At 47.5% G+C, this 12,708-nt stretch overlaps 1 protein-coding gene across 1 annotated transcript in view; it reads right to left on the bottom strand.

The window, feature by feature from the left end:
* gli3 (GLI family zinc finger 3) overlaps positions 1-12,708 on the bottom strand; it is a 101,264-nt gene that overhangs the window by 24,640 nt on the left and 63,916 nt on the right. Inside the window, exons 5-6 of the mRNA XM_035526508.2 lie at positions 5,364-5,569; positions 1,866-2,021 (exon numbers count right to left, since the gene is read on the bottom strand). Coding sequence (XP_035382401.1) covers positions 1,866-2,021; positions 5,364-5,569 — 362 coding nt within the window. The remainder of the gene's footprint in view (positions 1-1,865; positions 2,022-5,363; positions 5,570-12,708) is intronic.

Below are 12,708 nucleotides of genomic sequence, written 5' to 3' on the forward strand. Positions count from 1 at the left end.
TCCAGCATTTACTGTGCCTGCCATTCACATGTAAATTAGTGGATGAGTGAGTGAGTGTGTGTGTGTGTGTGTGTGTGTGTGTGTGTGTGTGTGTGTGTGTGTGTATATGTGCGAGCATGGGCATATGTCTTCATATGCTTGGAACCCCATTGTACATTGTCACTCTTCTAGCTTGTGCAGAGTTCTGCTTAAGGGCTTTGAATGGATATAGATTTGAATGTATGGGGCATGCATACACACACACACATACAGCTTCCATTTTATCTCAGTTGATGGTTTAATGATTTGACAAATGCTCAAAAGCACTAAATCACAAAACCAAATCTGCCTTTCTCCATTACAAATATAAAAGGACTCAACCCTGCAGCACACTTGTACTGGAGTCTGAAGCACACATCCATCTGAAGCCCACTGCGGGTGCAACACAGCTCAAGTGATTTCCTGTGGCCACAAATACTAACATCACAACGCGGAAAACTGCACCTAGAAACAAAGCTCTGACATACAAACACTTTAGTGAAATTCTATTGAACATTAGACAATTCACAGAAAAAAAAAACATGTAGGAAACCCAATACTCGAACTTCAAGAGATGTCTTTCTATATACAGATGTTGGCATGCTGCATAGGTATTAGCGGCGAACGTCATGTAATTAGCGGCTAACACATTTAAACAATACCACCATCAGAACCCAAACAGACAGGGCAGGTCTGCGCTTTCATTAGCCAGAACCCCCTCCAGCAGTAATTGCACTGATGTGGGCTCAGCTAAAATTCACAGCCACACTGCGAACCGTTCGCACTATTAACAAAAGCCTCCCGATAACGGACTTTTCTTTTTTTGCTCTCGTGCTCTGTCTCTATATCATAAAAGTGAGCTTTAAAGTGTTAATTTGGCTGGCGTGGAACACACATTGTTGAATCAGGGATGAGTTATTACCCGAGCCGGATCACAGCCGATCTGTGAAGTGAAGGAGGCTCTCTGCCTGAGAAACACTGGCCCTAATTGTTTTGTTTCAGTCTATTAATCTTAAACAGAGCCACAGAAGAAAGGATTTCTCCCGTGATGAATAGTGGGACATTCCAATTCCCACTTAATAGCAATTAATTTTCTGATACCAGTGCAAGTTTGGCTAGTTTTAATTAGTTTGTAAGGGAGAGGAGGGTTGAGGGGGAGGTTCAGCTAACGAGAGGCTGACTAAATACATTGTCATCAAAGGCAGGCAGGCCAGTCAGTTCAACCACTCTCAAAACCACCGGGCCTTTAATTTCCTATTTACACTTTAAAATAACTCATTAGCATAAGTTCTACACACAGACACGCACACACATGAGCGCGCCCTTGCGCACACACGCACACACACACACACACACACACACACACACACACACACACACACACACACACACACACACACACACACACACTCATGTGTACACGTGCACCGTCCCCCCATTTGAAGGCATTAAGACAATGGCTCATTTAAATCAGGCCACTCTATTATCTCACTAACTTTTCCCAGAAATGGCACAATCTCTTTTTTTCTGTAATGGTGTATTTAACATGTTTAATGGCCTTTTTTCCATTTTAAATGCTTTATTCATCCATAAACCTGAGCCCTATAAAAAAGAGCAGCAGTTTGGTACTGGCATGACTGAGTAAGGACATAACGAAGTATGGAAGTATGGAAATATGCATCTGACCTTCGGTGATGGCCAAGCTAGAAGCAGGGCTGCCAGATTTAAGTATACCTTTACGTAATGTAGTCTGGATCCAGGCCACACTGCATGCATACGGTCCTGGAGCACCTGTACATGCGGGTACGGCGGTATCTGGACAGGGCCCAAGCGTGCACTCTCCTCACCTTCCAGGGCCTGGAGGTAGTCCATGTGCAGGGCATTCCCTCCTGCTCCAGTGGACGACACAGCGGAGGGGATGAAGTCGGCGTAGGGGTTGCGGTGGCCCGCCAGGAGCGCCATCTGATGGTAGTACTCCACCGTGGCCAGACCCGTGTGGGGAGCTGTGGAGAGGGGAAAAGTGAGGCAGGGAAAGGACAAAGCAGAAGACCGCTGCACGCAAGCCTGGCCTGTGAACGCCTCAACTCACCGGCATTTTCTGCGTAGTTGGTTAGGCCGAATAATTGCCGGTGAAAGTCTGTTTGTTAATGCTGTGTTATATGCTGCAAATTTGCTCTACAGTTCTCAGTTTTGGCCCAGTTTAGTCACGCTGGAAGAGAATTAGAAAAGAAAGCGTGTTGTAATACCTTGTGACCTGAAGGCTTGGGGGCGAGTGTGCGGAGTGGGGGAGTAGCTGTGTATTTGGGTAATGCCCAGCGCGATTATGGATGGGGCCGTGGCAGCGGGGTGTTATCGGGGAGCGCAGCGCTGCACACCACATCCTCTCAGCACACCTCCCTCCCCTCACACCGGCAAACTTCAAACTCCATTTAAAAACAAATGGTCCAGATCTCCTCAGATCTGCATGCATTAAACAACAGAGGCAGAGTTCTCTCCCTCCCTCCCTCTCCCTCTCTTTCTATCTGCCTCTCCCTCACATCCTTCACACATGCCCTTTCTTTTCCACTAACATCCCTGAAACACCCACACCCACACCCACACACCCACACACACACATAACACCTCTCTCTTTAGCTCCTTAAACTGCATGCTAAAAATAAACTTCTGGCAATGTGTTAACCTTATGCAAATGATGCTACCAAACACACACACACACACACACGCACACACGCACACACACGCACACACACACACACACGCACACACACACACACACACACACACACACACACACACACACACACACAAAAGGGAGAATCAAGAGAGAAAGCCTGACACAGTGCTTCTGCATGCATATACAATAAACAGTTTAGCGGCACAGTGTTCCAGCCAATCCTGCTTATTTTCCCCCCAATTTAAAAGGAAAGAATAAGTAAATAAACAAATAAACAAATGAGGGGATGAAAGTATTCAGATGGAGGCCCAGACTGTATAGATGGAATATGCATCTCTGATTGGCTGCATGAATGTAAGAAGACAAAGTCCAAATTCATTCGACATGGGTATTATGGCGTTAAATGGAGGGGGAGGGGTGCTGAGCTGCTTTCTTAATTGCCTGTGTTGTTTCAGCCTCGCACGCTTTTTTTTTGCTTTTTTTCCGTCTGCGCTCAGAAAAGAACGTTCAGGAGCTGCTGGTGCAGCAGGGCCGGGTGGGCCGGGGCCGGGGGCGGGGCACACCGGTGTCCGGCTGGGATGAAGAGAAATGACTTCACGACTCCGCGAGCCACGGCAGCCAGGGGGCCGTCCCATTCGGTGGGGGGCGTGGCACCAGACTAGGGAAGAGGGAGCGCAAGACGCAGCAAAACATTCAGATGCAGAAGAGGAGAGAGAAGGAGAGAGAGAGAGAGAGAGAGAGAGAGAGAGAGAGAGAGAGAGAGAGATAGAGAAAGAGAGACGAAAAAAGGGACGACACACAAACACCCGTGCTCAGTTCATTCGCTCTCCAGAGATGTCTGTGAACTCTTCTTTTGGAAGACTGTCCCAAAAATAACAGATCTATAGGATTTTTATCTTTTTGAGTGTTGCTTCTGTGACAAAATGTTTGGCCTAACAGAGAGAATGACATGTCCCACTAATTCTAAAATGATTTGCTCACAGATACTGCAGACATCCATCAACTTTCATCCTTCCATCTTCAAAGTGAATGTTATGTGGCTTAAGAACACCTCTTTTAATAAGGTATCAAGCACTGAATAAAACACAGTCACATAGGCGCACAGACTTTGGGCCTGTCGAGGTATGTCAGAGTTGATGGGTTTGGACTGTGGGGACTAGAGTATAATTGACAGCTAATCCACAAGATCAACTGAAAATGGGATGAGGGAGTTGGCTCTTGGCTCTGATGCCAACAACATTGCTCTCTCCCATGGAAACAGATCGTGTTTAGAACCTATTTTGGAAGAAACTGTACTAGAACAGGTACTGCTCTGGCCTATTTAAAGCGGCCTACACATGACCTCTGTTTTAAGTAGTGCATCTCCAAGTCTGAGCTTACAGAAAAGGCAAGACAAAGCTGAAAAGGAAAAGTCTGTCTTTGTCTATCTGCCCACAACAGATATTAATTCAGCGCCAAACAGCAAATAATGAACTGACGTCCTTCAGGCGGTAACAGTGATACATCTAACCTGGTGTCATGGCTGCCCATGCCTCTGGCGCCACGGCTACTCTAAAACGTAGCTGATGTGGGACGGAGCCACGGTTCGATACAGTGGCGATTATCTGCGGCCTCTGGGAGGGATCTCCAATTGGCCTCCTTCAGTAATTGAGCTCCAGGCTTCAATTAAAGCTCCACGGCTGAGCAGAGGGCCAAGAGGCCGGCGAGCTGCGGAGGCTCTTTAAAAACAACATGCTACCGCCAAGCCCGTAATTGATTTCCCAGCCTGGCTCCGCGCAAGGCACCCAATCGGCTCCCTGCAGGCTAGAGCCCGTCCCTCTCCCCACCGCACGCCGCTCCCGTACCCCCTCCGTCCTGCGCCCTCTGACCTCGGCCTTGGCCGCGAAAGCGTGTCGCCCCCACCCCTGCGACTGTGGCTGCTGGGCGTGCTGGCCCTTCCTCTGGAGGCACTGACATGAGAACGGGATTAAAAGGAATGACCCTGCTGGATGACCGGGCTAGACGCCCCCCACCTCAGGAGCGAGAGTACCCGCGCACAGGCTGAGATCACTGCTGGCAGAGCACGAGGTTATATAAAGGTTCACTACATTTGGAATCCTGCAATGATAACTTCTCCAGATTTACATTTTTAAGGTACTTTTGGTCTGTGCTGTGATATTAAAATCCCAACGGCAAGTGTAAAGGCTGGAGTAAGCCCTGGTGCTAGAATTCAAGCTCGAATGCCAGATGTAGCTGTGGTTGGGGTCCATGGAACAAACCTCATTTTCAGTGGACGGGAAGGAACGTCCCTCTCTCCTATATCCGGTGGTCATTTCGTAATGGGGGCATTGTGAATATGAAACACCCAGAAATGTTACTGTGTTCTTAGTCTGAAAAACTTAGATCATCCTTCATACAGAAGAAGAGTGTTACATCGGCATTTTTTCATCTTGGTGTGATGTTATCAGGTGATGGAAGGAAAGACCTTCTGCATTAGAAATACACGCATGTCAGGATGCTGCCACTACGTCAGTTTCACTTATTTTCTTTGAGTTCCTCAAAGAAAAGCAATAAAAAGTTAAGAAGACTTTGTGTCCATGCAAGACCATATGTGGAGAAGCCGTGATCTGCTGTAGGGTGCCTATTAGAAGGAATTTCGGAGGCCCCCAGAACGGGACCCTGAGGTACTCACCATCTGCAGGGCTGAGTCCCCTGGCTGCAGAGATCATGGAGAGGGGGGGGCTGCTGTGAAGGGAGCGGATGTAGTCCATGTAGGGGTTGATGTACGGGTGCGGGGGGTTAAAGGGAGACTCTGCTGCAACTGATGGGTTCCGGTGGGGCGGGATTCGGATGACGGAGATATCCGAAAATGCGGGGCTGCCTGCCAGCGCAGGAGGTCTGGATTCAGAAAAACGCAGGGCAAAAGGAATTAGCAATGCATATATATTTGTAGGTATACTTAAACAGCTTAAGCTTTTGGTTAGTTCTAAGTCTTTGAGTTTATTAAAAAATGCTCAGTTTGGATACAGAACTGAAGAATTTGGAGTAAATCACAGAAGTAAAATAGCTCGGAAGGAACCAACAAAAACTTTGGCATGTATGCTATTCACTCACATTCTCTGCTCCAGGTCCTACTTCTCATACGAATGGAGAAGGAACTGCAGCAGGAAATGAATGGTGACACTATCTATCTGCCTCCATCTGCAGGGGCCAAATCTTAGAGCAAGAGGGAGGGAGAAAGCCCGAGCTAAATTCCAACTGTTCCCCTTGCAGACATTTCCTAAGATCAAAGCCAGCTTTCAGCGCAGTGTCTTAATCAGACAAAGACGGCCAGGAATTCTCATTGCTACCCACAATGCTGTGCAATGTTTTCTTAAGTCTGCAAGACTTGAGTTTTGTTTTTATAGGTCTGTAAACCTGAGGATACCATTCAACTCATCGCTTTTGGATATTCATGCCGTTTTAGTCACAGGGCGTTCACACATTCTGAAGATGCAGTGTAGTCAAAGTGGGTTTGTACAAGCATGTCGAGGAATGATGAGCTGATCATACCGCACTTAGCAAGCCAACACAGAACCTCTGCTGTACAAAACGCAGACTCAAAAAGAAACGACTCGAACAGGCAAGCTCGAAACATGTCACCACTGGTTGGGTTTAAGAGCACAAAATAACTCAAACTCATGATCTTTAACAGAAGTGTACTTTTCTGGATGTACATCTTCAAAAATCTATCTGTATTATCAAGGCAGGGGAGGGGGCAATATACTCACTCTCATACACTCACACACACACACATACTCCCTCACCAACACACACACACAAATATCTTGAAAAAGAAAGGGAGAAAATGGGTTCGGGAGAGGTTGCAGGGAATGGGAATTGTCCTGGTTTGAAGTTTGTCTTCAAGTGACCTGGGAGAGAAGGAGAGGACCGGAAGGACCCAATTACACCCCTAAGCTCGTCCCCTTCACTCGTTCCCCTGCCATTCTCTGGAGTCCATGCTGCAGTCTTCTAATGAAGAAGCTCGGTCTCAGCCTAATGAAGGAACGGCTGTGGTAACAAAAAGGGCCAAAAAAAAAAAAGCCCCTCGTCTTATCTGTGAATGCTGAAGGAGCTCGTGGTCATTACCAAACAGAAGGCTTTTGTGTTTTCAAGTTTTGGGTGCATATTTATAAAACAACACTTGGACTGAGGGTGAAGATCTAGGATAAGTTCCCTCCATCATATCAATGGGGGACATGGGACATTAAAGGCCCACATCTGTTTCTAGATAAGCACGCTACTCTGAGAAAGATGATAAACAAAACTTCATGCTCATGAGAATAGACATAAAATATGCAAGTGATGTCATGGGAGTTAACAACCACTTCCTGTTGAGATTTTGAGTGAAAGATCAGGTATATTAAACTTGGAGCTAAATTTACACTTAAAAGTTACGCTGAATATAATGAAAGACTAGAAAGGCTAAAGTGTGTTAATTACCAAATCTTCCTCTACAAGATGGCTAAACAATTGACCTAAAGTGTAAATAACAACTGATATCTAAAAAATAATGACTCAAGCAAGGGTTCCACATTTTTTAACTAATAGGTGTGGCGGTTCATGTCAGTAGGCCTTACTGTGTCTATGAGCCATTTTCCATGTCTTACCATCAAAAGACTCATTATACACACCCACATTCTTAATCTGGTTCCTCTCAACTGCAAACCTGCATGCGCCGGTATGTATGTGTGTGTGTGTGTGTGTGTGTGTGTGTGTGTGTGTGTGTGTGTGTGTGTGTGTATGTGGGTGCACGTACGTGTGCCCTCATGTCCTGCATCATTAACTCAGATTGGTAGACAGGACTAGCACCGACTCATCACGTCAGTAAATACAAAGAAGAGTTCAAGTACACACACATGTACACGTACACACACACACAGACACGCACGCACGCAAGCACACACACACATACACACACACACACACACTCTGCGTAAGCGTCCATGAAGAATGACTGCCTCTCTTTAAAAGGCAATGACTGCAATACCTACAACATTCATTTATCTGATATCACGACACTTTACTACAAAATCAATACCCGCAATAGTGGCTTTTACACAAGCGTGAAATCGATGGCCCTGTGGCTGTGACAACAGAAACCTTTACTGATCTAAAGCTACACCAAAGTCTTCTGGTCCACTAGCACTAACCCCTAGTTAAAGCTTTAAACCCGCAGGGCCACTCTAGAGGGAATTCCTAATGCTTATTATTCACCCATTGTAGAAGGAATTGGGCAGAGAGGAGCCTTGTTGCTATTTATCCCACTGGGACAGCAGACTTTTTGCAGCAGTGGTGCAGATTCAGCTGCTGGGAGCATCAGCGGAGGCTCCCTGTCACCATGATGCTGAGTAGCCCGCAGTCGCGGTGATGGGGCTTCTGAAAGACATTCCTGTTATTCGCTTCAGCTGCGCTGCAATTAAATAAAGATAAAATCAATAAATAAACAAATCAGAGGACGTGAGCAAGGACGGGCCCTAACCAGCGCCATGGCGTGAGACTGATCAGACCGCATGAAGAGCTTTGGTGCTTTGCGAGGTGGCGTGAACCAGTCAAATGCCATCCTTCACGTAACGGCATGTTTGCGTGGATCAAACAGATGGGTTTTGGTTTCCTTCGTAATCTCTTTCTTTCTTTTTTTTTTTTTTTGGTGACTCCTGGTTGTTTGCAGATGTGAAGAGGCAAGAAGTAAAGCGCAAAACACTGGGAAGAGACTACATGGACGGACCATCTGCTGTGAATCACTGCTTCATCGGATACCCGTGTAGACTTAACAGCTTCTGTTCACACGCTGTGTGTATACCTATCCCCAGTGATTTTCCATGCGCCTGCTCAGTTTCCACAACTCTGGAGTCTTATACAGTAACTACATACCAATTAATAACAGCTTAATAAATTCATGGAGGACTGTGTGGCCAAGATCACTGAGGGAGCTGACATTGAATGATGGGAGGGCACAGACGCCCTGGCTGGCTAATTGCTAAGCATCCTTTAGTAAACTGCACTGACCTCTTTGACAGCACCATCGCTTTACGAACTGCACAAAGTAAAAGGATATGAAAGGACCATTAGGGTGATTGTGTGACTGTATGAAAATCCTGGATGAACAACGCCAGAGGTCACGCACAGTCTGCACTATTGTGTGTGGAAACTCAAGGAGGGGTGAAAGGTCAAAGACAAAGACGGAAACTCCAGGCATGAAGCATACACTGAAAGTTTGGTTGAGATGGGCTTTTCCGCCGTATGTACAGCAGGCTGCAATTACCACACGCGAGTGAACTGGAACGCAAAGGACGCAGATGATGGCGTTCTGCACGTCCTGACGAGCTTCATCAGAAACGAAGCATTCGCACATTGATTTCATGCTGAAACATGCAGATGAACGAGACTGAAGCAGCGAAGAGCCAACCAGTCATGCCCTGAGGGGAACGGAGAGAGGAGGGTGCTGAGAACGAGTCGACGGGTTAGGAGAAGGAAGAGGAGCGCATGAATGTGGGGGATAGCGGGGTTTCACATATCTGTGTGTGTTTGCATGGGTCTGCATGTGAAAGAAAGAAAGGGAAGGTGTGCGTTTAAGCATTCAGCGCTAATACAGTCAGAAGTGATGTCCCTGCCTCACTGTGTGACGCGATACCGTGTACAAGCAAATCAGAGAGTGAGAGAGAGAAAGACAGAAACAAAGAATGCGCGTGCGCACACGCGCGTGTGTGTGTGTGTGTGAGCAAAAGAGAAAGCATGCATAGAGACACATTCTCCTTCAGATGTAACAGACTACCAGTCTTGCTCCTGATTAAGATTGACATCAAAGAGTGAGGTCCACCGTGCTCAGGCCAGCCGTGCTTCAGCAGGATCACGGCACGCAGCGCGCGAGGGGAGAGCCGCAGAAATCAAATGATTAAAAACATGAAATAAAGGGTTATGCGGCTTTTCCTTTTGATTCGTAATTCCCACAGTCTCCAAATGACTATTCTTAACTGCCGAGGCAAAGCTCAACATATGGAAACTATCCCGTCCCTCCCGTCTTTCTCTCTCTCTATCTATCTATCTATCTCCTGTCCTCCATGATTCTTTCTCTCCCCCTCACCATTCTTCTGCCGTTTAAGTGGAATGATATGTCCATACTGCTTTTTTTCCACAGTATAAGTCCATACTTACAGATGAAACCTGTAATAAAAACAAACTGATAGTTAATGTGCTCGATTCTGAGGATGATGGCGCTCTTGTTATTCTAACACAGGAAACAGTATCCCGCTGTGTCAACACTGTGGTGCCAAGCGAGCATGACAGCATCAAGTCTGCTATGTTCCCAGTGTCAGTGTACCAACTGGGTACATTTAACAGCTATTATAGTCATGGGAAAATGAGCAAGAACACTCGAGCACACGAAGAGAAATCACACTGGTGTAACCACACACCACCGCCCAGCCTGCTTCAGGAGGGCTTCACGGGGGCTTCTTCCACAGCTCTGCACCGGTAGTCCGCGAGTACGATGAAAAGAGCGAAAAGGGGGTGGGCAGGGGTGGTGAGGGTAGAAGGGAGATGGTGCCTGACAGTGGAAACAGCAGGCCTTTAATGCCCCCCCCCCCCCCCCTCACTGAGATCAAAGACACAGAGCAACTGAGCCGGGAGAGACAGAGAGTGAGAGAGACCATGAGACAGAAGCCGGAGTAAGGTAAGAGGCAGAAAGACAGAGGACGGACGGATTAAAGATGGAAAAAAAAGGAGTGAGGAAGGCCAGGGACAGGGGGATGTGGGGAGAGTGGGAAAGAGGATGCCGGGGCTGGCCCGCATGGAGGAGGAGTGGCCAGGCTGATGGACGGCTCACACAGACGAACGGCTGAGGTGAGCGGAAGAGGCAGAGGGAGAGACATGGAGACCGAGAGGGACGGAGAGGGGAGGACCAGAGAAAGCAGGCGTGCCTGTGCTCGAGTGCCCATGCCTGCGTGTGTGTGTGTGTGTGAGTGTCGTTTTCCCTCTCATTCAGGTGTGTACTGTGACTCTGTATTGAACCTTGTTATGAATATTTGGGAGAGGGAGAAACGGGAGGCGAGGAATGGGGGGTTGGGGGAGTTTATACAGGAGACAGGATCCTCTGAAAAAGTGACACAGCGTGCTGTGATCCCAAGAAAGACCACAAGCGTCCCGAGCTTCTCCTCCCCGCTGCTGTAGCGGCAAGAGCAGAAACCTCAGCGCAAAACCTTTGGGAAATGTGCCAAGAACACGCGGGTTTCACACAAACACATCCTGACCACATACTAAGGACATTACTATGCGTGCCTTATATACATGTAAACAAAGCCCACCATCTTTTTCATTCTGACAACTTTCTAAATTGTGTAATAATAATATTTATTATATGCACAGTATGAATTATGGTTGTTTTAAAATCACATTATATAGAAAACATTTTAAACAAATAAAACAAGTAAATATAACCTCTTTATAAAGTCTTTGTCCGTACATGTCAAAGGGGCCACTGTGCATCTCTGACATCCCTGTGCAACTTTCTCAGACCCGATCTGTCCGTCTGAGTAGGCGCGGGACCTTGTTACAGCCCACGGCCCCCTCCCCGCAGGGGGCGACCAAGGGTTGCCATGCAAGGGGGCAGTCATTAAGGCCTCCTGTTGGGAGTGGCCAGTTATTTTTGCAGATATGCCCATCCCTCCCTCCCTGGCTACTGGGAGTTCGAGAGAAATGAAAGGGCTGAGATGGCCTGTGATGGGCAGAGAGGTGCAGAGAGGAGCAGAAATGGGCAGAGATGTGCAGATATGGGCAGAGATGTGCAGAGAGGAGCAGAAATGGGCAGAGATGTGCAGATATGGGCAGAGATGTGCAGAGAGGAGCAGAAATGGGCAGAGATGTGCAGAGAGGAGCAGAAATGGGCAGAGATGTGCAGAGAGGGGCAGAGATGTGCAGAGAGGGGCAGAGAGAGGCTAATAAATCTAATAAATTAACTATTCCTTTTAGACTTTGCACGAGGGGTTCAAGACTTCGCTATTATGAACAGGGAGAGGATCGCTGGCATTAGCCCACGCCTCTTCATACAATGGCGTCAGACTTCACCAAGTTAGTCTGTCTGTGCAGCCCTGCTGTGCTAAAACTCCAGACATTAGAAATGTCTCTGATGTGTGTTTTGAGGTTCTCTGACATCAGAGACACAGTATGTGAGCTCGTGGCTTGTTACTTGAGCTTAGCCTGGGTTTTCGTGCTCAGTCAAACACTGCCTTACAAGCTTGTGGAGTTTCACCTTCATGACTCATGACCAAGAACTGTTGTGTGTGAACTTTTCACCTTCTACCCCTATGCATGCACTGGTACCCACATGCATTGCACCTGCATGCTCAGAAAAAAACACACCCAAAAACACACACACACACACACACACACACACACACACACACACACACACACACACACACAGAGCAAAGCAAAGCACACAGTGTATTCATAATGACAGAATGGCATCTTTCTCATTAGGTTCAAGCACCCAGGTCGTGCACCGTCACTCAGCTACGCCTGAGATTCAGCATATACACATGTCCTGGCCATGTCCTTGCAGTGTCTGGAGAGCTCGATTAAACTTGGCAACGTGTGCTTGTGCGAGTGGGTTTACACAATCAGTGGGCATTCCGCTTTAACGCTCTTATTCACAAAGTTTATGTCTGAGTTTAGCGTGGACATCCCCCCCCCCTCCTGTCTGCCTCCCTGTCCCAGTGCCACCTCTGAGCCACACCGTCCGGCAGCCACGGCGTCCTCCAGGGTCGCTCGCTACATCGCTTCCCCGTCGTCATTAAGATAAACACTGGGCAGGGGCGGACTGCAGACCACAACACAGGAAGTTGCAGCCAGAGCATGAAAGGCACTGAGCCATGCTGCCTTCCTGCCCTTTCAAGGGCTCCTTGAAACAAAAACAAACAAGGCGCTGGAAACGCCACCGGCGACAGAATGGAAAAGTTCCGTCCTCTTTCGCTCTTTTGCCTTTCCAAATAAATGAGCTG

This window comes from Electrophorus electricus, chromosome 1 (genome assembly GCF_041902795.1).
Source record: "Electrophorus electricus isolate QZ-2024a chromosome 1, ASM4190279v1, whole genome shotgun sequence".
In the NCBI taxonomy this organism is placed as follows: Eukaryota; Metazoa; Chordata; class Actinopteri; order Gymnotiformes; family Gymnotidae; genus Electrophorus; species Electrophorus electricus.